This window comes from Herpailurus yagouaroundi, unplaced genomic scaffold (assembly GCF_014898765.1).
Source record: "Herpailurus yagouaroundi ecotype Mexico unplaced genomic scaffold, PumYag 183, whole genome shotgun sequence".
NCBI classification, from domain to species: domain Eukaryota; kingdom Metazoa; phylum Chordata; class Mammalia; order Carnivora; family Felidae; genus Herpailurus; species Herpailurus yagouaroundi.
In genome coordinates, this window is record NW_024412414.1 from 1,118,619 (window position 1) to 1,144,646 (window position 26,028).

Sequence of the window (26,028 nt, forward strand, 5' to 3'; positions counted from 1 at the left end):
AGGAACAGCCAGCACTGAGAGCGGGAAGAGCAGCTGCAGGTGGGCACCGCCCACCAAGCTCCCCAGGAGTCCAGGGAACTGAGGAAGTCAGGGGGGTGGCGGGCTGAGTGAGGGAGGGAGGTCTGTCCAGTTCGCAGGGCCCCATAGCGTGGCTGCCACAAACTGAGACGCTTGACTTAGGCAAACTACACACCAGATTCTGAAGACACAATTAAAAAAATAGCGTAAACTATCTCATTAATCATTTGTATATTGATTACGTGTTGAAATAAATACATACGTAAGATTCGTTTTATTTCTCTTTATTTTTCTAATATGGCTACCGGGAAGTTGATAATTAAATGTGTGGCTCGCATTACACTGCAGCTAGACAGCACTAAGCTAGATCAGCCCGGTGAGGGCACGGGGGGCTGTCTGTTGTGCTCCCAGCGTCCAGAATGAGCCGCCACATAGTAGGTACCCAGTAAACGTGGGAGTAGATGAACATACTTGAGGTGGGAACCATCCACACTGGCCCCTGGAGTGGGCCAGCAGGGGGCGCTCCGGGAGCAAGGACACCAACAGGGAGCCAGGAACCACACTCCTCAGCCCCCTCTGTCCCACTGCGGCACCCCATCACCACGTGGCCCTTCCTGCTTTGTGTCCTCCCCCAGGGGCCCAGCCTGCCCCCTCCAGACCTGCCCAGTCTCTCCCTTTACAGCCAGTTCCTCTCAGTGGCTGGAGAAAGCTGCATCTCGCCCAGACTGGGACCACCCCCTGTGACCCCCATGGGGCCCTGTTCTACCTCTGGGCCCCAGATTCACCTGCTCCCCCCAGTCTGGCCAGCCTGGGGCACCCTCTTTCTCACGCCTTCCCCAGGGGAGAGGACAGCAGGGGGGCCCATAATGCCTGCAGAAAAGCCCCATGCTGTGCCAGGATTGAAGGCACACAGCAGGTGCTCCAAAAAGGCTCATAATGCTGACTTTCCAGAAATCTCCAGGAATCTCCACATTGGGAGAGAGAGGAGAGTTGGCATACATTTATCTGGCACCTACTGAAGCTGGAGAGGTCAGCCAGGGAGGGGCTGGTCTACCTCTGTGGAACTGAGGCTCAGAGAGGGAAGGGACAGTCCTGATGTCACCCAGAATGTCAACGTTGGAACCAAGGTCAGAATCCACTTCAGCTGTTCTCAAAGCACAACCCCTGCCCCATGAGGGTCCCTGGGCCCACCCCATGCATCCCCCCCCCCCCAGAACCCTGGCTCACCTCTCAGCCAGACCACGCTTGGTGAGGCCTGAGATGACAATGGGGTCAAAAGGCTCCTCTGTGCCCGAAATGGTGATACCCAGGGGACCCCCGTAACGTTTCAGTTCCACTGTGTAGCTAATGGCACCCGTGGTCTCCTGTTCATCTGCAAAGGTGGCACCTATCAGGGAGGGGTGCAGTGGGGCAGGACCCAGGAGATGGACGCCCCCAGCCCCCAACACCTTGGTGTCCTTACTCACTCCCACTCGCACTCACTCATTTGTTAGTTCACCCACTCACTCCTGCCATGACTTTGGATGGCACAACCCGGGGACCCTGAGGCCATCTTCAGAAATGTTCTGCCCTCGAGAAATGTTTTCTGGCACCCAAACACCATGAACCCAACACTCTAAAATATAGATTTCATGCATGACACAAAATAACAATAATGAGAAGAGAAACCAGATTTCCAGCTTTCTTTAAAAAAGAAAACTCAGAAGAAGTTTTGCCCACAAGATAGCATCCTTCCCAGGGTAGGAGTTGCCTCTCTGAATAAGGGATTGGCTCTCCAGGGACCACAAGCCTCACCCCTCCCTACTGCCTCCCCAACCTGTATACATTTTTCTTACCTTCTGTCCAGTTCACTCACTTCTGTCACCCGTCTGGCCTCAGAGATGTCACAGCTTTTACGTCTTCACTCACACACTGCCCATGCAGGGTGCGGTCATTGAGGCATCCCTGCCCCGCCCACTCATCTGCTCGCTGCTGCCCCCTGGGGGTCCCCTCTGCTAGGCTTTGTGCTGGGCGCAGAGGATCCAGGCAGCCCCAGGGATGGTGAGACATCTGTGCTGGGGCTCCTCCCTGCATCTGTTCATTCAAGGAGCCTGCAACAGCAGCCTGCCTCCCTCCCTCCCTCCTTGGCCAGAGGGAACCCCAAATTGCAAGCTGGGAACCCATCATCCGGGGGCGGACCGAGAGGCGGCAGGGCGGGGCAGGGGCCATACCGGAGTTGTCCTCGTCCTTCCGGATCTTCAGCTTCACCAGGTCCTCGCACTGCCGCAGGATTTGCACAGCGTCCTCCATGGGGCAGTTGTCCAGGCGGATATTGTCGATGGCCAGAAGCTTGTCACCTGGCTCAAGGGTGCCGGTCCTGCATGAGCAGGGGTGGGGGACAGAAAGAGGCTGGCACACGCTACTCCCCCTGAATTACTCCCCCTGCCCTGTGCCCAGGGCCAGCCCTACCTGTGTGCCACGCTGCCCTTCTTGATGTCAGAGATGATGAGGGGCTCTCCTCGCTTCCTGCTGGTCGCTGGGGGTGGAGGGGGGAGAAGCATGAATCTGACCTTTGACCACCTCAGCCTCAGGGAGTTTCCTGCTCTCACTGCTTCCTGTCTGGGTGACCGTGAGCAAATCAGCCCCCTTTCTGCCTCAGTTTCCCCTCTGTAACATGGGGGGGATGCCACAGAACTCATGGAGATGTCATGAGATCAAACTAGACAAAGCAAAACCTAACGTGGATCCCGGCACATAACAGGTGCTCAGTCCACATCAGCGCTTTTCCCTTCTGCTCAGCCCGTCCCCCAGCAAACTGCGAACTCCTTCAGGGGCTGTGTCAGGGACTCCCACCTGGCACAGGGCCACGACCCAGGAACGGGGTGACCCTTCCACAATTGAGTTTTCCCTTCTCCCATCTGCAGGGAGTGCTAGCTGAATGGCCCGCAGGGGGCTCCCTCTCTGGAAACTGCCTCTGACCAAGAGAACAGCCTCACCCAAGGTTATGCAGCTCCTGGGTACAGCCTGGTCCAACAGAGGTGCAAAGGCCTGGCTCCCAGCCTCATTCAGGACAACTTCCAAAGCCTTCCTGGCCCTTGGGCTCTCCATGGGATTGGCTGAGCCACCTGCTGTGATCGCATCACTACCCAGCTCCTCCATCTGCCCAGCCCCACATCCTTCACCTCGCACAGGTGGTGATTCCAAGAGCCCTTCTCAGCAAACCCCCGGAACATAACTCTGTCTAAGAAGCTCTTTCTGGGGAAACGTGACCTAAGACAATGGGTGTTGCATGAATAGCTAAGTTTTCTTGCAGAAAGAATCCATCTGGGCGAATGGGTTTTCCCATTAGTGACCAGATGGTAGGAGCCTCTTCTAGCCCATGTGGCATCTTTGCAGATGAGACAAGGGCACCTCTTCCAACTGATGTAATAAAATTGTAAGTCTACCTCAAATGGGCATCTTTGTGTCATGTGCAACTTGTGCAACTGTATCTGGCAGCCCTACCCAGAGGTTCCTGGGCTGGAAGCAGCTTCTCCCCTCCCAGAGTGCTTAAACTTCCACCTCCATTGACTGGAGTCTGGGGAAGGAAGGGGCTGCAGTCACCCTCTGTCAAGCCCAGGGTGGGGACTGAGGATCATTTCACACAAGGACTGCAATCCTGGTCTTCTGTTCTCTGGGGCTCCCTGAATCTCCCTGGGGAATGAGGTCCAAGCATCTGTTGCCTGACCTGGGGTCAGCCTACCAGTGTGTGTGCTGCCCTGGCCAGAGTGGACACTCGCCAGGAGGTCACCTCAGCAGGGCGGTGGGGGTGGCAATGCTACAGCCAGCCGGGGGGTGTCTCCACCCCTTATCCCAACGTTTTTCCCTTCAGGATCCCCAGGGCACAGTTAGAATCTCTACTATGTATGTGCAAGGGAGAAGGAGAGTGAACAAAACAAAGATCCCCACCCTCCTGGGGCTACCAGTCCGGTGGGGGACACAGATAATCAACAACATTTTAAAGTACAGCTGGCCTTTGAACTATGTGGGGGTTAGGGGTGCTGTCTCCCCATGCAGTTGAATATTAACTTTTGACTCCCCCAAAACTTAACTACTAATAGCCTATGGTCGAATGGACACCTTACAAATAACACAATTGATTAACATGTACTTTGTATGTTATATGTATCACATACTGTGTTCTTAAAATAAAGTATGCTAGAAAAAGGAAAATGTTAAGAAAATCGTAAGGAAAGGGGGCGCTTGGGTAGCTCAGTCGGTTAAGCAGCCGGCTTCGGCTCAGGTCATGATCTTGCGGTCCGTGAGTTTGAGCCCCGCGTCAGGCTCTGTGCTGACAGCTCAGAGCCTGGAGCCTGTTTCGGATTCTGTGTCTCCCTCTCTCTCTGACCCTCCCCCATTCATGCTCTGGCTCTCTCTGTCTCAAAAATAAATAAACGTTAAAAAAAAATAAAAAAAAAAAAAGAAAATCGTAAGGAAGAGAAAATACATTTACAGGACGTACTGTATTTATCGGAAAAAATCCACGTTTAAGTGGACCTGCACAGTTCAAACCCATGTTGTTCAAGGGCCAACTGTACATAGTTTGCCAACTGATAAAGCATGCTGTGGAGAAAAAGAAAGTATGGAAGGGGCCACGTGGAGGGTAGGGCAAGTGTAAATCAGGGTGGTAGGAAAGGACTTCCAAAGGTGCCATTTGAGCAAATGGTGGGGAAGAGGGCAGAGGGAACGGCCAGTGCAAAGGCCCTGAGGCTGCAAGGAGCAGTATGTTCAAGGATCAACCAGGAGACCAGCAGTGCTGGTGGGGCATGATGGAGGGATGGCAGGAGATGAAGTCAGAGATCACTAGGACCAGATCACAAAGGCCTCATCAGCCGTGAGGACTTCAGCTTTTACTCAGAGTAGGATGAAGCCATGGGAGGGTTCTGAAGGTCCCTATGCTTCCTCCCACTACTGGGAATGTGAAGGTAAAAAACAACAACAACAAAAAACAAATAAAAAACCAATCTGGCCCATGTGTTTGGTGCCTTACAAGCCACTTAATCCCACTGGGAGAGCCACATGGCCAGGAAACTCCCATTGTGCAGAATGGGAAACTGATGCTCCCAGTGGCTAGGGTGTCGCCCAAGGACACAGAGCTGAGCGTTGCAGGCAGAGGGAACCCAAGCCAGCCCTCCCACCTGGAGCACCCCCCTCTTCTAGGCTGGAGGTGTGTGCTTTCCCCCAGCAGGAGGCTCACTCGGCGTGGGGACTGCATGGCGGGGAGGGACTCACAGCCAATGGTGATGCCCAGCTCCACTCCACGCCTCTTGGGCAGCTTCACGTGGAAGGTACCGCTGCTCGGGATGACAGACTCTGCAGGCAAGCACACGTGGACTCATGTGAGGCCTGAGGGAGAAGACTCAGGGAGTCCCAGTAGGCCAGCTGGGAGAGACTGCAAAAAGTCACCGTCCCAACCCCATCCTGCGCCTTCCACCTGACAGATGAGGGAACTGAGGCATGGTGAGCTGGTATTTGCCCAAGACAACCCATCTGGTCAGAGCAGATTTGGGGCTGACGCCCAGGCTGAACCCAGTTCAGACCCAGTAACAATGTACCAAGCACCTACTACGTGCCGGGCCTTAGCTGGGTGTTTCCGCACCATTTATCTCATCCAACCCAACAATATCCATTGTAGTAGGACTCTATTCACCAGTTCAAGTTGGGGAAGCTGAGGATGGGTGGTGGGAGGGAGTGTCCAAAGTCACAGAATGTTGAAATCACAAGACCAGAACGTCTGAGTTTTTGTGTGGGGTTCTTTCCCTAAGCCCTGCAGAGGGGCAGGGAATGTTTTCAGCCCCCCTCTGCCCTCCCTCGGTCCTGTTTCGGCACAAAACTCCCTCATCAATGCTCCCACTGGTGTGCAGAATTCCTGCCTCCCCGGCCAGTGCCTTCCTGGTGCTGGTGCTCAGGCACACGCTGCAAACGCTCAGGCAGAAGGGTCGCTGCAAGGGGGGGGGTGGGGTGGGGGTGGAGGAGCACGTGCAGCGGGCGAGAGCACAGGACAGGAGGGAGCACAGGGTCCCCAAGGGCGAGGGGGGAGGTAGGGACACTCACTCACCTGCCACATCAAACTCGACCTCCAGTGCGACCCTGTGGGCCAGCGCCGCGTCCCGCAGCAGCTGGTTAGCTTCCTCCATCGTCCCGTCCTCGGTGGCAATACCATTGATGGACAGGACCCGGTCTCCCACCTGCAGCAGCCCACACCTGAATCCCGGGCAGCCCCACGGAGAGAAGAAGTTCCGTTACCAGCACGGCTATCCCTGGGGGACAGGAATGCCATGCAGGGGCAGGCTCGGGGTATGACTCCCAGCTCGGCCCTATACCAGCTGTACATCCTCAGGCCATTCAGCACGTGACTCTGGCTAAGGGAGTGAACTTGCTGGGCCTCGGCTTCTCTGTCTGCCCAAGGGGGGTGATGCGTGCCTTAGGAGATATGTATATAGAGGACTCTGGCTTCAGGCAGACAGGGGTTCCAGTCCTGGGGCACTCACAAGCTGCGTGACCCTGGGCAATGCATCAGCTTCTCTGCACCTCAGTTTCCTCATCTGTAAGGTGGGGCTGATGACGGAGTTGATGGGATGGCGGAGCAAGATACACTTGTGAAGCCAGGCTTGGCATGTGACTCAGTTTCCCTGGCTGTCTGTGAGCCCTGAGTTGGAGAGTGGCAGGCCCAGTGGGGCAGGGGAAGTTGGCTCACCTCTCTGCTGGGCTGTCGGGCTCGATGAAGCGCACGAGTGGAGGGGAAGAAAGGGTCTCGGTGGCAAAGATGCCACCCTGGAGCTGGAGGCCGAAGCCGCTGAGGGGATCTCCGCAGAGTATGACCTCCGTGGTCTCCGTGTGCACGATCTGTCCCCCTGGCCCCACCGTGCTGGAGGCCAGTGACACTGCAGGACAGGTGAGCATGGCTGTCAGGTGGGCAGTCCCAGAGAGCCCTTCGGGCCAGAACCAACCCATTCCTAGGCTCAAGAACCTGGAGTCAGACGGGCAAGTGAGTGGCCCAGGGAGTCACAGCCTGTTCTGGGCAGTGCTCTCCTCATCTGCACAGCGGGGGATTCCCACCCAGCAGGGCCGTGACAAGGATTAAGGGAGACAGCTCTGGGGACTGCCATGTTGTAAAACAGAGGATTGTGATGTGTGATGCGATGTTGTAAAGTCCTCTGTAAAACAGAGGCTTGTGATGTTACGTTGGGTTAGTGTTGTTCTAATGCTAGTATAATACCATAATACGTAGTATGCTATTTTTGGTAACAGCTTTATTGAGATACAATTCACCTAACATAGCATTCACCAATTTAAAGTGTACAACTTAGTGTGTTACAGTATATTAACAACGTAGTACAACCATCAGCACAATCAAATGTAGAATCCTTTCATCATCTCAGAAAGAAACCCCATTCCTTTTAGCCAGTGCTCCAGATCCTTCCATCTCTCTCGGCCCTAAGCAACCTCTAATCTATTTTCTTCTCTATGGGTTTGCCTATTCTAGACATTCCCTGTAAATGCAATCCTATAATATGTGGTCTTTTATGTCTGGCTTCTGTCACTAAGCATAATATTTTCAAGGTTCTCCTTTATAAGGCTAAATAACATCCCACAGTATGAATACGCCACATTTTCTTTAACCATTCATCTCTCTCTCTCTCTCTCTCTCTCTCTCTCTCTCTTTTTGAGAGAGAGAGCGTGCATGAGAGCAGGACAGGGGCACAGGGAGAGGGAGAGAGAATCCTAAGCAGGCTCCATGCTCAGTGAGAAGTCCCACAACCCTGGGATCATGACCTGAGCCGAAACCAAAAGTTGGACGCTCAACCAACTGACCCCACCCAGGTGCCCTTATCCATTCATCTCTTGATGGACATCTGGGTTGTTTCCACCTTTTGGCTAAAATGAATAATGTTGCTACGAGTATTCATGTATAAGTTTTTGGGTAGACATGACATATATTTTCATTTCTCTTGGGCATATATCAATGTGGAACTGCTGGGTCATATGAAAATTTTATATCTGTTTGATACATTATGTTACTTAATATATATTGTTTTATATTCCAGATATAAAAATATCTGTATTATTAATAGGTATTATGTATTAAATATAATTTATTATATTTAATTCTATTATGAATTCTATTATACTATTATGCCTTTATTACTATTTTGTTATACTTTATATTACATGTTACAATCTGTGTAATATATTATATTGTTGCATATGTTGTATTGCTATAATTTTCATAGTTCCATCCCTAATAACAAGAATGGTGCTTGGTATATAGGAGGTGTTCAAAATGTTTAACTAATTAACTAATGGTTATCATCAATAATAATAATAATAATACTCTACTACTCATCCATCTTAGGAAAGGGACAGGTAAAGGTGTCCCAAGAGCCCTTAGCCTCCACATGCCCCTGCCTATGAACAGCATTTCTGAATCTTTTTACCTACACACCTCCAGCTTTGGTGGTTGACAAAGGAGGTTGGTAAAGACGTATTTTAATCTCTTATCTGACTCTGAAGTGTTTCCATTTTCACCTTGGCTTCCAGGAAGCTCATAGCCGTATTTAGCTCCTTTCCAGGAGATTTGTATTCCTCTTCTCCCTCACCTGGTTCAATTCCAAATGGCCCAGTTAACCTTTCATCCTTCCTGGAGGCCTCTACAACTCAGAGCAGAAGGCTGGATAAACTCTCTACGTCAACAAAGGAAGGACTTTTCCCAGGAAAGACTTCAAAATTCTTGGCATTCTCGTGACTTTTGCTAGTTCCACACGTCTCCTGCATTATCATTCACTACTATTTGTCTTTACATTCACTCACTTTTTAAAATACTTGTACCTTCACTTCAAAAGGGAACTACATATACAGTGATTGCAAGTAGAAATGCCTATAAACAAAAGGTAAGTAGAAATCTATACGTGTGTGTATAGATGTGTGTATGTCTACACGCATATGTGTATATATACATACAGACTGAACGTGAAAATTACCACATGCTGGATGGCTAGCCTCAGGCCTACATGTCTTTGTCTTAGGAGAAATTAAAAAATGTCAGAGAAGCGGTAAAGACGTAGCTGCACCACGCTCACACTTTCTCCTTGAATGGATCAGAACAAATCCAGAACGAAAGAAAATGAAATGGAGTTCCTGCAAGACCTTTGTGCAAATCTGAAAGAGGAAAGCTTTTCAGATTCAGGTATCCTCTCCTCAAGGCACTTTAAGGGGAGGTGCCTCTTTGATGGTGAGGTCTATCACCTGCTGGGAATTTTCCATAATAAATGTACAAAGTAACTGGAACTCATCAGGTGCATCCTTGTACACTGCACAACCTACCCAACCATCCAAGGCAGTCTGGCATACCACTCATGCTATTTAATGACCCCACAAACATAGAACTGGGGCCCTGCCCCAAATGCCCCCATTCTTCGGCAAATCTCTCAGGATCAGGCACACATGTAGCTCAAAGCGGAGGGAAGAGCCCATGGTTTACTTACATGAGCTCTTGTGCTCCCTTCTTCGCTGCCTCCTCCGCCCCATTGTGGTCCGGGGGCTCATAGGGTGGGATCCACGGGGAAGGGTGCTGGGGTTGGTGCAGGGAAAGGCATGATTCATGGTCGGCGAGGAAAAGGGAGTCGAGGACAAGGCTGAGGAGATGAGAGCACAGCCCCGTGAATCCCAGAAGGGCCTGCCACCTTGCCACACAGTGGGTGCTAGGCAGCCACCCCAGCACAAGGCGACACGGGGACGCACTCCCCCTTTCACCTCAACCACTGGCTGTGTGACCTCATGTAAGTCTCTCCCACTCTGGGCCTCAAAGACCGCAGGGTTTTCACAGACCTGGTGAAACCCAGCTGCCAGGCTCATGTCGCCACTAATGTGCTGGGTAATACCGGGCAGACCCCCTAACTTCTCTGCGTCTTGGTTTCCTCCCCTATGAAACATGCACAAGCCATGGTGAGATGGGCACATTACATCGGCTCTGGTCCTGGCCGGCAGGTGTGGCCCAGGTGGGCGTCCTGCAGTGGCCGGGCCGCGGGCTGTGGCAGGAGAGCACGCAGGGGTCCCAGCGATGTGGCTGTTCGCTCCTCTGCACCTTCACTGTGACCCAAGGAAGAGGAGACAGAGGTGCAGGTGTTAGGGACTGAGCGAGTCTGGACTCACCACGCCCCCCTGGAGGGCAGGCTCCCATCTGCAAGATGAAGCCAGAAGAGCAGGACCGGACAGCCCGAGTTTCCCCAGAGCCAAGCCAGGCATTCATTCGGATGCCGCTCATGTGTCCTGAAACCCCCCCACTACGTGCCAGGCACTGTGCTCAGCTCTCAGCCAGGCGGCAGCAAGGATGGGAGGGAAAGCAGGCCCAGCCTGAGAACTGGCCCATCAGCTTTGGGCAGCGCGGCTGGCAGACCCCACTGGGCCCCTGCGCCTTTAGGATCTACTGCGGTGCTGTGGCCTGGGCAGCCCTGGCCAGGGGCTGAGCACATGGGGGCACTAGGGCCTGGCTGTTTCTGCCCCATGCTGGGCTCTCGAGGCAACCTATGCTCCAGGGCCGAGGAGTTGGCTGAGGTCTGCTCACCCCCGCAACTGCAGTCTGAAGCTGCTCTGGCTTCCCGCCCCTTGCCCTCCAAACTTCCGCAGGCTTTACCCCCAGATGAATTCTTTGCACTCTCCTCCATCTGCTTCCCACGGGACTCCAGCGATCCTGCCTCCCCCACCTGCCCCACCAGATCTTCTAAACCGGCTGCCATGCAACGCCTCCTCCCAGACTGCCCCTGGTCCCGCCTTGGCTCTTCCTTCTGCTGTGGGGCTTTCGGGGGGGGGGGGCCAGCCTGGTGCAACGTGTCCATGGACGGATGAGTGAGAACCCAGCTATCTCAGCCCAGTGACTCCACCCCCTGTGCAGCACCTCCATCCCACACAGGGAGGGCACGGCACACAAGCCAACTCAGGAGCCAGCTGCCAGGTCCTTGAGACAGGCCACTTGGCCCCTCTGTGCCTCACTGCCATTATCTGTATAATGGGGCTAAGATAGTGGCTGCCTCCCAGGATAACAGGGAGGATGTGAACGAGCTACCACATAGGACGTGCTTAGAGCAGTGCCTGGCACCTAGCGGAGGCCCACAAGGGCCAGGAGGGCTGTTGGCAGCCGTGTGCCCTCATGAGGCACTTCAGGGGTGCCTCTCTGAGCCTCAGCTGCCTCAACCTCCTCTGGAAAGTGGAATAACAGCAATACTGACCTCACAGACTCGTCCCTAGGATGAAAGGAGGCGACCCATGGGAAGCCCCAGCCCACAGCAGGTGCTCCATATGTGACTCCAGCTCAAGCCCCAAAGCCTTCCGTGTCAGGCCCTGGCTGTGGCTTGATGGGGCCTTTTCAGACCCTGGCAGAGACCACACAGATGGACCCTCCCCAACACCTGTCTCCCCGCATTTTATTTGAGGGGTTTCTTTCTCTCCCAGATGATCAATCGGGTGTGCCAGGCTGGGATTCACACCCCTGGGCTGTGCTCTATCCTCTACCTCGGTTAACTTCTCCCAAGCCTGTGCATGTGGGGTCCTCACTCCCATTTACGGACGAGGCGACGGAGGCTGAGAGATGCAGAGGCTGTTCAGCTGGGGCAGTGCTGGCATTTGAACCCAAAGCCCAAGGTCTGGAATGCTAGAGGCACTTCCCTGCCCCAAGTTCAGTTCTGCCCTCTGGTCTCTTAGACCACCTGCTTCCTCTGCTCTTGGACTGCCTCACACCCAGCTCTCTGCTCTGGTCTGGGAGCCCCCAACTCCTCAAAAGGCGGGGCTCTCGGTCCTCCTGACTGACTGGCTGCCCCCTCTGGTCCTGCTGAGGACAGTAAGCTGAGCCCCAGATCTAAGCTCTGAGTAGCACAGAGCACAGAAGGACTGTCCCCAACCTTGGTCTAGCCGTTGTATTTCTATTAATACAAAGAGTGACGGAAACAGCCTTGGGACACCCACCCCAGCAGACTGTCAACACTCAAGCATTCAGGTTGTTTCTCTGCCCCACCAGCCCAGCCTCGGCTGCTGCACTTGACAGTCTGAGCTTCCCCATGGGAGCGGACATTTGTTCCAGTAAATTTTAGCCTGCCCAGGGCTACAGTCCTAGGCCTCTGGGACCCTGTGCAATCCTCCCCATCTGCCCTCAGGTTTGGGGGCTGAGACCCTCCAAGGGGACCCACCTGCCTCTGACGGTTTCAGGGGCCGCCGACTTTGGGGTGCTGGCAGGATCTCTAGCCGCACTTTCTCTGACACGTTGGCCAGGAGCTTGGTGGCCTCCAGAAGCGAGCAGTGTGCTGTGCTGGTGCCATCGATGGACAGGATGTGGTCTCCAGCATGTAGGGCCCCACTCCTGGCCGGGCGGGAGAATGAAAGGGGAGGCTGGTCTGGCCAGAGAGAGCTCAAGGTGGCCTCTCCCCCGTCCATCCCTGGCCACTACGGGGGCAGCACCCAGTGTGCCTCACCTGTCCACCACACTGGCCGGCTTGATGCGGTCGATAGTGATGACTGACTTGTTCCGGTGGGAGCCGGTGGTGAGTGAGATCCCCAGGGCAGACCCAGGCGTCTTGGTTATCTCCACTATCAAGGGCCCCGAAGCATTGGCCACTGTGTCTGGCACATGGAAGGAGACAAGAGTTCGAAATGCAAATATTGAACGCTTGCCTCCCCAGCCTCAGTCGGCTATCTCAATTTAACCCCCACTGCCGGGGAGGGATTACTGTACCCATTTTACAGACGGGTAAACTGAGACGTATGGAGGTAAAGGCCTTGTCCAAGTTCACACAAACACTCAGCAGCAGAGGAGGGTCAGGAACTCAGCTCTGAGGGGCTCTGACCCCACGGCTCTGCTAGACAACACTAAGGTGCTCCCACTTATGGAGAGCCTGCCATTTGTCTACAACCTTTTCCCATCTCAGAAAACGGCACCCCCATTAACCCACCCAGTGGTTTAAATACGAAACCTAGCTCCTTGTGCTCTCGACGCCCCTGCCCAACCCCCGCCACTGTGTGCAAACGTCAGCATTTCAGACCAAATCGACTTTCATCGTATTTCCTGAATGCAACCTATCTATGCTTCCCAGGCAACCAGCCTGGTCCAGCCACCATCACCTTTCTCTCCCCTAGCCTTTCTCATCTCTCCCTGATGTTTTCTTTATTTTTAGAATGCCACCTATTGCTATCTGACGCCTTCCATATTTGATTGATTCTGTTTACTGTCCACCTCTCCCCACCAGAAGGTGAGCTCCCTGAGAACAGAGGCCTCGTCTGTATTGCTCTCACCTGGATCTCCAGTGCCCCAAACAATGCCTGACACATAATGTTTATTGCCCAGAGAGGCTCAGAGAGGCTAGGTGCCGGTCCAAGGTCACAGAGCCTTTGCAGTGGTGAGGATTTGGGTCTGCTACCCCTTGCCCCAAGCCCTGGGCCTCTTTCTGCCCCAACCCTAGTCCTCAGACCCCCAACTCACCTGGGATGGCCACATCATACTCCACCTGGAAGAGCGCCTCGTGGCTGCACTGTTGCAGCGTGGCCATGGCAGTGGCGTGGCTGGCCCCGTGCAGCGGGATCCCATCAACGCTGAGCAGCCTGTCGCCCACCTTCAAGGAACCTTCCCTGCAGGGAAGGGCCTGGTCAGCCAGCCCGGCCTCAATGAGCACTGTGCACAGCCCTCCCGAGAGGGTGCTGGGAAAGGTTGGGGCACGGGGGACAGAGAGGGGCAGGCAGTGGGTGAAGGAGAAAGGGACGGAATGATGAGTGAGGGAACGTAGGAGGGAGTCCATGGGTAAGCGGCTGAATAAATGAAGCGGGCAGGTAAGGATAGCTGGGACCAGCGACCAGCTCTGACAGCTCCCCCCCTTTCTCGGTGCTTAATAAATTCATAGCCCCAGCTCAACCCTAGAACGTCTGAGTGGGGACGCCCAGGGATACAAGAGAATGCCAGTGCCCAGAAAGGACACCAGCCCTGTCAGGGCCACACAGCATCAGGGGCGGGGCAGTCTGGAGGCTTCATGCTGCCCGTCATGAGGTCCACTCTCACTGCCCCCACTCTGCCTCCTCAGCAGTGATTCTGGCCTGGTGACAAATGCACCTGGGAACAAATTCAGCAGGGGCCCCAGGAGAGGGGCCTGAGTGGGGGTTCACCTCGGTTTGGGTCAAATCTCCACCCTGGAGTGCTTGCCCCAACAGATGGCCAAAGCTATTCTGGGCGGTTCTATGAATAGCTCATCACAGCCTCTGTCCCAAGAAATGGTTTAGATTTCTGACAAGGCCGTTCCAGGCTTCTCTTAAAATGGCCGAGACTCTCCCACTGGGGAGGTCAGGGGTCAGGTGCTGGGAACCGGACACGTTTGTCTCCCACATTCTCGTCTCCTGGCCCTGCCTGCCTGGTCCTTCTGGGCTATGCCCAGGCAGAGCCAGGCAGGGTGGCACAGCCAGGACTCCAGAGGCTGCGTTATAGAGGCCATAGCGGCACTGCTAACAGGGCCCCCGAATCTCTCACAGCAACTCCTAGGGGCTGTAGTATCCGCCCCATGCCACAGATGGGGAAAACAAAAGCCAGGGAAGGGAAGAACAACATAATGCCAAGGCTTGCTTCCCTCCCCACCCCTGAGACAGTAGGTTGTTGGGGAGGAAAGATCTTGGGGTCTCTCCCGTTTGGCATTGAGTCCTGCTCCACCAACAAGTCCAAGTGACTCTGAACAAGGTGTGTCCTCTCTTTGAGCCTCAGTTTGCTCATCTAGAGAACAGTGGTTTCTGGTCTGCCTTCTTCACAGAGGAGTTGGGGGCAGTCAGGGCAGGGAAAGGCTGTATGGTTTCTTCTGGTTCAGCCTCACCTGTCTGCAGGGCCGCCAGGCCGGACACAGGTCAGGACGAGCGGGCGGGTCTTATGTACGTCTTCATGGGCACCCCCTGGACAGAACTCAACAAGAGGAATCAGTCATCTACCCACTCTTTCCCTGATGCCTAGAGGCCCCGACTCAGCCCCTAAACAGGCTCCCTTAACTAAATCTGTTTTAGGACCTGTCCCTTCTATTCACGGGCCCTCTTGTAAGATACCAACCGTAAATCCCCAGAGCTGGAACAAAAAGTAGGGAACGTGACCGAAATCCTTTCTTAAATGGCTTGCTTCCCTTCCTATGATCTCATCCTACTTCCCTTTTTGCCCTGGTTGCTAGGCAGCTCCAAACTTTGTTCTCAATCTCACTCCCAGCAATCATGCACCCTTCATTGCTTGGCAAATGTTTCCATTTAACATTTGACTTAATGGCCCTGGGTTCTTTAGAGTCAGAAGCAAGAAGCGATCCTATCTATCCATATACCTATCCCTACAACCTCATTAAAGCAAAGCATGTGTTCACACATGGAATTAGCAGTAGCCTCCTTCCCACCTCTTGGCCCCAAGTATGACTCTTACACTGACCTCTGAGGACAAAGCCAAAGCTATTGCCCTCCTTGTACAGGGAGACGTCCACTGTCTTTGTGACGATCCCTGGGCTGTTCTCAGGGGCTGGGGAGAAATAGAGGGCTCCTTTGAGTACCTCAGTCACATCACCAAGCCACAGACATCCCCAAAGCTCATTCTGGGAGAATTGGGTGACCAGACAGAGATTACAGGGAGGGTAAACTTCCCCCCACCCCAGTTTACAGGTAGGACAAGCAAGACTTCAAGGGACCCTTCACCTTAACACCCACTTAGAGAGAGGCCCGCCCAGGCTCACACAGAGACCATGACAGAACTCAGACGTGAGTCCATGGCTATGGGCTCAGGCCAGGGTTGAATTCCAGTCATTCAAATCTTAAGACTTTAGACCAGCTTTGAAAATTCAGAGCTAGGCTAAACCCTTGCCCACTGTACTCTGTGCAAGCTGGCGGGGTGAAGACACCAGTAGGGCTGGGAAGAACTGTTTCAGCCCCCCTTCCCCCAACCCGCCCCCCCCCCCCCCCCCCGCCATGAGGAAGAAATCTGGACGCTACATGTAAAAAACGACAATGGGTTATAAACAGGGCCCTGCCACCTCCTGGTGACACCACACTACAGTTGCAGCCGAAGTCCCTAGGTGTGACATAGGCCGGTCTTCAGGTCCCACCCACCCAGCTGGTCCCCACCACCCAGGTGCTGGCAGGGAGGCAGCTGTGTCTACCCATGACTCAGGCAGTGGAGAAAGTTCCCCGTCCAAGGGCACCCACCGGGCGGGGGCAGCTCATACTCCACCTCCAGCACCACGCGCTCGCCCACATTCTTGAGCAGGGTGATGATCTCATCATGGCGGAGCCTGGTCAGGTGGATCCCGTTCACTGACCGAATATAGTCGCCCACGTTCAACAGGTCACTCCTGGGAGCAAGAAGGGGCCAGCATTCACACCCACTCTTCTGTTGAATCCTTATGATCTCCGAATCCCCATGTCACAGACGGAGAAGCAGTGGCTCAGAGAGGTCAGACATCGTCCAGGGTCACACAGCGGGTCAGTAAGAGAGTGCAGATTCTAACCTACACCTGTCTGACACCCAGGCCTGGCATTTCCCCCGATGCCGGCCTGCCTGCGTTTCTTCCTGCTGGGGTGTTGCCCTCCTAGTTAAGGCTCCGACCAGCCTCAGAGGAGCCTACAGAGTGGCTGGATCATCTCCTTATTTGCTGTTTCCTAGAGCTCACCCTGGCTTCTGACCACTAATCTTCTGTTCTATTCAACTGGACGCTACCGGTGCCTGCCCTGTGTGAGCCCCAGAGAGGTGGCAACAGAGAGGCTAACCCCCAAGTCTCATGGAACTCCTGATCCAAGGGACCCGCATAGGCCAGACGACAGGAAAATCCAGAGTGATGTGTGCAGAACTGGCATGCAGGGCCATGCGAGCAGAGCAGAGGAGCCGCCTGGGCCTGGGGTACGGGGGCCTCCCAGAGGCAGTGTGGATGGATGAATAGGAGGCTGCCAGCGGGGAACAGACCTTCTGGCAAGTTAACTGCATGTGCAAAAGCTTGGAGGGCCTGGCAAGAGTGGGATGCTGTGGTCGAGCCAGCCCCTTGAGTAAAGGGGAAAAGAAGAAGCTGGGGCCTAGAATTACAGCCACCACTGACCGGAGGCCTCCCTCCAAGGAGCACTGGGGCGCTCCTGCAAACAACTGACTGATGGCTTTACCGACAGCCCTGGTACCTTTTCCGCTGGCCCCTGCCCGCCTCCTCCTGCCCCACGGAGCCCACTCCTCACCTGGCTGCGAGCCCCCCCGGTCTCAGGTTGGAGACCCTGGGCTTCCCGTCCTTGTCGGTGCCACCTGAGATGGTTAGGCCCAGCGTGCTGCCTTCCTTCTTGGTCAGCTCCACCACGGTGACCCCGCGGAACTCCTCTGTCAACAGATGGGGGGCTGAGCGGGCAGTATGGCACAATTCCAGGCCCCCAGCTCCAATACAAATGAGACCCACACTTGGTAAACAGAGCACCTGGCTGCAAAATGCTGGGTAAGATCATCTCCTTTTTACACAAAGAGGATCAGAGAAATTAAGTGACCGGTCTAAGGTCACAGAGTGAGTCATCGGCAGAGCCACTGCCGTCTGAGCCCCCCCCCCCCCCCCCGCCTCTGAGCCACCTGTGCCTCCAGGACAGAGAAAGGGGAAGGGGAAGAGGCTCATCACCTGGAATGCTCTGTCTGCGGCATGCCAGGGCCACATCGGTCCCTCCTGCATCCTTGCCCCCTTTGGAGTAAGGTCCATCGTCTGCAGGCAAGAAAGAGAAAAGGCCCTGAGTTCCACTTTCATTTCCATGCAGGTGAAACCTTTCTGCCTTGGGACTCTTCTGCTTCATGGATGTGACCTGTAAAAGGGGTTCCCTCCTGTCACCGGCTCCGACTGAATCTGCTGGGTGGTGGCGGGAGGGGGGGGGGCGGTCCTCATGGCTTCTCCTCCCAAAGGAGGCTCCATCTCTGCCCTTGAGTGGAATAACCTTCTTCTGAACACCACCACATACTGGGGCTTCACAGCCTTCCTGTGGTTGAGTGTCATTCCACTGTATAGATAGAGAAGCGGAGGCCCCAAGCGGGACAACTCAGGCGCATAGTCACACAGCTGGGGAGTCACGCCATCTGGATTAGAGCACAGGTCTTGGGGCCCCACCACCCGGGGGCTGTGCCTGCACAACTGCCGGGACTGGCAACTCTCTCCCATGCAGGCACCACGGCACAGGTGAGACGGGGCTGACTGTGAGCAAACTCAGTCAGATGGACCCACTCAGCGCTCCCTCATGAGGACTGCACTTGATTGTTTACAGTTCACATTCTCAGATGTTCTGGCAGCCCGCGAGAAGTGTGTCTCCTTTAGCTTCAATTCTAGAAAACACTCTCTGAGAAGTCTGTCTCCTTTAGCTTCAATTCTAGAAAACACTCTCCGAGAAGTCTGTCTCCTTTAGCTTTAATTCTAGAAAACGCTCTCCGAGAAGTCTGTCTCCTTTAGCTTTACTTCTAGAAAACGCTTTAAGAAGTTTTCACAGATTTCAAACATAACGAAAACAGAATAGTACAATGCGGAGGTTCTCAAAGCATGGCTCCTAGACCGGCAGCACCAGCAACCCCTGGGAGCTGGTCAGAAACACAGATTCTCAGGTCCCACCTAGGACGTAGGACATTAGAAACTTTGAGGATGGGGGTCCAGCAATCTGCGTGTGTACATGTTTTAGATTACCCTAACTTACATTTTCATCTATTTTTTAAATTTTATAGACATTAAAGTTCTTTGTCGTTGTGCTCTTCTCTGGGTTTTGGGAAATGTGTCCTGACCACCACAACCAAGATTTAGAATAATTCCATCACCCCCAAAATTTTCCCTTGCTCCCCCCTTTGTAACCAACCAGTCCCTGCCCAACCCTCAGCCCCCAACTAACACTGATCTGTTTTCTCTATATATACTCTTGGCTTCCCTAGAATGCCATATAAATAGAATCATGTAGTAAGTATGTGGGCTGTTAAGTCTACTTTCTTTTATTTAGCATAATCATTTGGGATTCACTCCTGTTTTGCATGGATCAGTGGTTTGTTCCTCTTTTTTTATTTAAAAAAGTTTTTTTTATGTTTATTTTTGAGAGAGAGAGAGAGAGAGAGAGAGAGAGCGAGCAAGCAGGGAAGGGGCAGAGGGAGAAGGAGACACAGAATTCAAAGCAGGCTCCGGGCTCCAAGCTGTCAGCACAGAGCCCAATGAGGAGCTCGAACTCATGAACCGTGAGATCATGACCCAAGCCGAAGTCGGATGCTTAGCCACCCAGGAGCCCCAGTTTGTTCCTCTTTATTGCTGACTGATGTTCCACTGCAGGGATGCATCTGTTTGCTTAGCCATTCACCTACTGAAATACATTTCCACTCTTCCCAGTTTGGTGCAATTTCACAGGGGGCATAATAAATATTTGCATATAGATTTTTGTTTGAACATAACTTTCTGTTCCATTTGGGTAAATACCCAGGGATGGGATTCTGGGTCACATGGTAAGGATGAGGTTAACTTTGTGTGAAACTGCCAACCTGCTTTTCAGGGTGGCTGCACTATTTGTGGGTCCACCAGTAATGTAGGAGGGGTCTGGTTGCTTCACATTCTCACCAGTATTTGGCAATGTCAGGTAGGATTGGTTTTTTGTTGTTGTTGTTGTTGTTGTTGTTGTTTTAATTTTAGTCGTTCTAACAGATATGTAGAGGCTTCTTACTGTGTTTTTTTAAAAGACTTTATTTTTAAGTAAACTGCACACCCAACGGGGGCTCAAACTCACAATCCTGAGATCAAGAGTCACATGCTTGTGGTTTAACGCACACTTGCCTAATGACTATGATGTGGTACGCTTTTCCTCATTTGCCACCCATGTATATCTTCATTGGTGCAATACCTATCCAAACCTTTTCCTCATTTTTAAATTGGGTTGTTTGTTTTCTTGTTATCAAATCTTTATATATTCCAGATTCCTCTGTGTAGATGTAATAATTTTGTGTTTTGCAAAGGCAACTCTGTGTCACACTGAAGTTTGAGAACCACTGGTGTAATGAATCATCTTTACCCAACATCTAGTTTTAACAATTATTAACACTTTGTCATATTTATCCCATGTATTTTTATGTTGAGATACTTTAAAACAAACTCCAGATATGATGAAATTACACTCTAAATATTTCAGTATGCATTTAAAAAAGTGGGAACACATTTCTTAAATAGCAAAAATATCACTATCACACCTTACAAAATTAAAATGATTTCTGGGGCGTCTGGGTGGCTCAGTTGGTTGAGTGTCTGGCTTCAGCTCAGGTCTTAATCTTGCGGTTCGTGAGTTCGAGCCCCACATCAGGCTCACTGCTGTCAGCCAGTCAGTACAGAGTCTGCTTCGGATTCTCTGTCTCCCTCTCTCTACCCCTCCCTCACTTGTGCTCTGCCCAAAATAAATAAATTTTTTTTAATTTTTTTTAATCTTTATTTATTTTTGAGAGAGAGACAGCGTGTGAGCCAGGGAGGAGCAGAGAGAGAGGGAGACACAGAATCTGAAGGAGGCTCCAGGCTCCGAGCTGTCAGCACAGAGCCCGACGCGGGGCTCGAACTCACGAACCGTGAGATAATGACCTGAGCTGAAGTCAGACGCTCAACCGACTGAGCCACCCAGGTGCCCCAAAATAAATAAATATTTTTTTAAATTTCTTCATTATTAAATTACTAATTAAAATCCACTCCATATTCAAATTTTCCCAACTTCAGTAAGTTTCTAATTTCAACGAGTACAATTTTGGTTTTAGAAAGTTGTGTTTGGTTCTTTTGCTTATATCCTTGTCATATATTGTTCTTTCCTTATCTAGTGCACCTTACAGGTCTCTAATAATTTTAAATCTTTGCAATGTTCATCTATTACTCAATTTTCTATTATCTCAGACTCTTGAGAGGTGTTTCTGCTGTCTGAGATGTCTGATGACTCTCCCTCGTGGTGAACTACTTCCTTGTATATTTGGTAATTGTTGGATTGTGAGTTCATGTCTAGTAGGGCTTCATCTGTGGGAATCTTATTCAGCCTGGTTGAAGGCAGGTCCCTCCAGGGTCCAGAGAGTATTTGCAATTCCTTTCCCTCAGTGCCTGCCAAGGCATTATTTATAGAAATATTGGCTCAGGGGTTCTGGAACCAGGGGAGTAGTGTGAATTACAACCTTCAACAGATACCAGGGGCACATCTCGGAAACCCAAATCTCAAGACCTAGCTGAGACAGACATTCTCTCTCTTTGGTAGATGGGTGGGTATTTTCCAAGTCCCCACTTTCACTGAGGGTATGTCTTTTTAAAGGTCCTGGCTTTATGCTGGGGTGTGAGTTCCAACTAGGGAAGGTATAGGGACATCATCTCCTGTATCCTTAAGCTATTAAAACCTAAGCCTTTGGTTGCCAGACCAGCAAACACCTTCATTCCTGCTGCCCCCCCCCCCCCCCGTAAGGAAGCTTATCAGCCTACATGCATCCTGCTGGTTTTCAGCTTTCTCTTCATTTTTTGATTAGAAATGTACTAAATTTACAGACCAATTTGTGGACAGTTGACATCTTTACAATATCAGGTCTTCCAATCAATGAGCATGGTCTACTCTTTCATTTATTTTTGTCTTCTTTAATCTCTGCCAAGAATATTGTATACTTCCACGGGCAAAGACCATGTACATCTTTCATGAAATATATTCCTAGATATTTGAAGTGTCTTCATGCTATTGTAAATTGGATTGTTGTTCAAATTTAATTTTCTAATCATTTGTTGCTGATATATAATAACAGAGTCGATTTTGTATACTGACCTTTAAAACTCCCGTATTAATTCTAATAGTTTATCTGTAGGTTCTCTGGGCTTTTCTGTCGTCTGTGAAAAATGACAGGTTTTTTTTCTTTCTAAATGTCATACTTTTTATTTCTTTTACCTGCCTTTTTGCACTGGCCAGACTTCCAGTGCAAAACTGACAGAAGTGGTTATGAAGGCCGCCCTTATCTCCTCTCCAATGCACCCTCTTCATTTCCTATGAGTTTATCTGTGCATCTCAAAAGAGTTTGAAGCTGGAAGGTTTCAGGTTACCTGCTCTGTGATAATGCCTGAGCCCTTGCCTCTCCACAGAACTTAGACACTGTGCATACTCTGGATTCTCCTCTATGCCCTGGCAGCAGGGGGGAAGGGGGGCTCACACATCATGCACCAACCATCCACACCATCCCCTATATCTCATTTACTTCTAATAGTAACCCTGGGAGGAGGGAGATGTTACCATCACTTCCACTTGACAGATGAGAAAACCTGAGACACTCAGAGGGGCAAAGTTCTTGGCCAAGGAAGCTTCTGCCAAGAGCCAGGACCTGACCCCAGGCCCCTTTGCCCCTGTCACCCCACATTCCCGGCCCCCTTAACCAGGTTATTTTTTTCACACTCCTTCTCCAGGTCCTTCCTCAGCACCAGACTGAGATGGGCAAAGACAACTGGCAAACCATCAGGCTGGCAGGCTCTCCCGTGCTGACTCGGGGGCCACCCCTCCCAGCACCAGACATGTCCCATGGGTCTCCAAGGCCTCATGTGAGCCTGCACACATCCCCACCCACCTATGAAGAAGAGCCCTCCTGCTGCCCTCATTCAGGCAGCTCCAGCCTGGCCCAGTGTTAAGGGGATGTGCTCAGGGTTCAACCCATCCTGAGTGCAGGCTCCGGCTCAGCTATTCACCAGCTGTGGGAAGGCCACTCCTCTCCCCAAGCCTCTGGCCATGGCAAGACCTAACTCCCAGCACCCATCTTCCCTTCTCACTCCTCTCCGGAGGCACATGGAAGCAGAGTTGATGAGGAATTAGCCCCTGCAAGGGGCAGAAGCCACAAATCCCATCCCAGCCAGGTCCTTTTCAGATTAGGGTTCAGCGGGGGGTGGAGTCAGGCTGGGCCAAGGTCAGGGCTCAGCTAGAATCAGTCAAACTGGGGGAGCCTGGGTGGCTCAGTCAGCTGGGCGTCTGACTTCGGCTCAGGTCATGATCTCACGGTTCGTGAGTTTGAGCCCCGTGTCGGGCTCTGTGCTGACAGCTTGGAGCCTGGAGCCCACTTCGGATTCTGTGTCTCCCTCTCTCTCTGCCCCTCCCCGACTCACGTTCTGTCTCCCTCTCTCTCTCAAAAACAAATAAACATTAAAAATAAAAGAATCAGTCAAACTACAGCAGGTTTCTCAACCTCTGCACTATTGACGTTTTTTTGCTAGATAATTCCACATGGTGAAGGGCTCTGTCCTGCACTGTACCATGTTTAGCAGCATCCCTGCCCTCTAACCACTAGCCGCAAGTAGCACCCCACCCCTACTCACGACAACAAAAATGACTCCAGACATTGCCAGATGTCCCCTAAGGGGGCAATAGTGCCCCCACCCAACGCCCTCCCCCTGAAAATCACTGCTCTAGAGTCAGAGTGGGGCTCAAGCTGGGGCTGGGTCAGGTTCAGCAGGAGGTCGGGGTCACAGCACAGCCGGAACCTCAGGAAGGTGAGCCCCTTCACCACCTGCAGCTCTAGCCACTGAGAAACTACCCAGCTCCCCCATCACTCTGCTTTTCCAGACCAAGGCTAGGCTCCCTTTGCTTGCCAGGTGGCAAATAACAAATCAGATAGCAGGTGAGCCCCAAACCATTTCCAGGGCCCCCGCAGTTGGGTCCCCAGCAGCTTTCCTTACTAGCTGCCCCCACCTCATCCCCCAGGCCCTTGTTCATACAAGCCACCACCAATTGAGGCAACACACCATTAAGTATAATGCCTCCCGTAACGGTTCCCTAATTTGCACTTCATTTAGATTCAACAAGATGTTTCTGAGCTAATAAAATGAAAAAGACTGGTTTCTATCAACTCTGTGACAGCAAACATCTCTGGTATTTCATTGTGGGCAATTCCAGAATTAAAATTGGCCTTATCTCCTGCAAATGAGATTCTTGTCACTGGAAAATCCCTCTCTCCTAGGCTGTCCTGGGAGGACCAGAGATAAGCTTGCCGGCTCCAGGTTTGATTCCAGGGAGGCGGTTGCGGGGAGGGGAGAGATTATCTCTTAAGAAAGGACAGGGAAAGCAGAGGGTCAAGTTCACCAAATTCAGTGCAGCAGGATCCCCAAGAATGGAGTATGAGACAACAGTGGGTTTAAGGTGGTGTTCTGGGCCCTGATATCAAAAACAAAGTACCTAGAAACCTAGAGTGAGGAACGGTGGGATCCCCAAATGCTGGGTTCCGAAGCAGAGGCTGCAGGATGTTGGCTCTGAAAGAGAAAACCCATGTCCTGGGGTGTCCCAACGTGTGGCTTCCACGTGGCCTCTCCTCCCTTTGCACACCCCAATATTCAGATTTTGCTCCGCTGAACCATACGGGGCCACATCGGCCCACAAAGACCCCCTTGGGAAAGAGGTGTCAGGACCACCTGTCTCAACCCTGAGTGACCCCGATTCCCTCCCTTCTACAATTCTTTCGCTGGCTTTGGGCTCAGGCTGTGAGCCATCTCTTTTCCCGGCTGGCAGGTGTGCTGCGAACTGAAATTCATACGACTGTGTGCAAAGAGTCAGTAGGCAATAAACTGGGACTTGAGAGACTCTTCTCTAGAAAAGGCGTGTGCATTTTTGTGTGTGGCCTTGATGACCTCTCTTGGAGACTGAGGTCACTCAAGACAGCCAGTTGCTGGGTAAGAGGCTCCTGGATAGCCAAGACCCCGTACCATATTCAGGAAGGCACCCATGAGAAATGCGACAACATTTGCTGATGCCTGTTCAGCAACAGTGCCCCACTTTCATGAGCATCCAGGGTGGGGGGAAACCAAGGCAGCCTTCAAACCAAGAATCAAGGCAAGGCCAGAATTTTCAGTTGGCTGCGTGACTTGAGTCTCTATTTCTCCATCCATAAAATGGGGGTGTATCCCCCCACTGCTGGCTCTAGCCAAGCCAGTCTTGAGAATTTGAGGGAATTATTTATAGAAAATTCTATGGGGGTTCAGACCCTTGTCCTCCTCCCTAGCACAACGTGCTCACTCTCTCCCGCTCTGTCTTTTTTTTTTTTGTTCTGGGACTTGGTAATTATATGCCTAGAGATGAAGGCTTTTCAAAAACATCTTTCCCACCAATTTTCAGCTGGAAACGTGCATAAAAACAGAGATATTTTTATCCGCGTGTTTCTTTTTTCCTGTCTCCTCCTTCCAGCAATGGGCAATTATGAGCTTTTGCCTTCAGTCAATCCGTCCTGTAAGAACTCGCTTCAGAGGGAAATGCATTTCCGCAGCGAAGCCAGCCTGTCCCGGCAGATGCGGGCTGGCCCCGTCAGGGAGCAGAAGGGAGCGAGGACACGCAGTGCCCAGTGCAGGGTATACACCTGGTCCCAGGCCCCACGCTGCAGCCAGGGGCGGGTGGGTGGGCTTCTTTTTTATTTTATTTCTCTTGAAAGCTTTGCTAACTTGCCTTCATTATCTCCAGGGAGCTATTGAGCTCTGACAAAGGGCAAAGGAAGTCTGCCCCTGGCCAGGCTGCCTGTGCCAGGATCCCGCCTAAGCAAGAAAGGGGCGCAGGAGGGCGGGGCGGCAGACTCAGCCTACTGAGCTTGGTTCTGTGGGTCTCCAGGAGGGAGCATTCGGCCTCTGAGGGGGGACCACTGAGAAAACACATGTTCCGAGGCTCAATCTGGGGGGGAACAGGAAATGACTGCGTGACAGCCAGCCACCAATGGGGCCAGCCCAGCCCCGCGCTGATGAGAAGGGGGGCCCCACTTTCCTCTGCGCCCAACGTTGACTGCATTCAAGTACAGTACTCAGGGGCCCGTTGCTGACCCTGGGGCAGCAGCCGCTCACTGCTCCCACAGGCCACCCGGGATCTACCGGCCCCAGCTCCGCTGTTCCCACCTCTGCAGGCATGGCTGGTCCGATGGAAAAAGGAAGGACAGACTTTGGAGTTAGGCCAACTTCAGAGTCTGATTCTAAACCCTGCTGCCCACTGGCTAGGGATCTAGGACCAGCCACTTCTCCTCTCTGAGCCTCAGGCTTCTAC

The 26,028-nt window shown here is 52.4% G+C and overlaps 1 protein-coding gene across 5 annotated transcripts in view; it reads right to left on the reverse strand.

Moving 5' to 3' along the window:
* Window positions 1-26,028, reverse strand: part of GRIP2 (glutamate receptor interacting protein 2) — a 58,490-nt gene that overhangs the window by 13,441 nt on the left and 19,021 nt on the right. For 4 of the 5 annotated variants that reach the window (XM_040491875.1, XM_040491876.1, XM_040491878.1 and 1 more), the window contains exons 2-17: window positions 17,658-17,738; window positions 17,236-17,371; window positions 16,222-16,367; window positions 15,455-15,541; window positions 14,868-14,943; window positions 13,502-13,647; window positions 12,498-12,645; window positions 12,216-12,385; window positions 10,000-10,125; window positions 9,522-9,671; window positions 6,734-6,920; window positions 6,095-6,240; window positions 5,269-5,349; window positions 2,467-2,533; window positions 2,229-2,374; window positions 1,246-1,390 (exon numbers count right to left, since the gene is read on the reverse strand). In XM_040491875.1, coding sequence (XP_040347809.1) covers window positions 1,246-1,390; window positions 2,229-2,374; window positions 2,467-2,533; window positions 5,269-5,349; window positions 6,095-6,240; window positions 6,734-6,920; window positions 9,522-9,671; window positions 10,000-10,125; window positions 12,216-12,385; window positions 12,498-12,645; window positions 13,502-13,647; window positions 14,868-14,943; window positions 15,455-15,541; window positions 16,222-16,367; window positions 17,236-17,371; window positions 17,658-17,738 — 2,038 coding nt within the window. The remainder of the gene's footprint in view (window positions 1-1,245; window positions 1,391-2,228; window positions 2,375-2,466; window positions 2,534-5,268; window positions 5,350-6,094; window positions 6,241-6,733; window positions 6,921-9,521; window positions 9,672-9,999; window positions 10,126-12,215; window positions 12,386-12,497; window positions 12,646-13,501; window positions 13,648-14,867; window positions 14,944-15,454; window positions 15,542-16,221; window positions 16,368-17,235; window positions 17,372-17,657; window positions 17,739-26,028) is intronic. The other variant, XM_040491877.1, reaches the window with a different exon arrangement.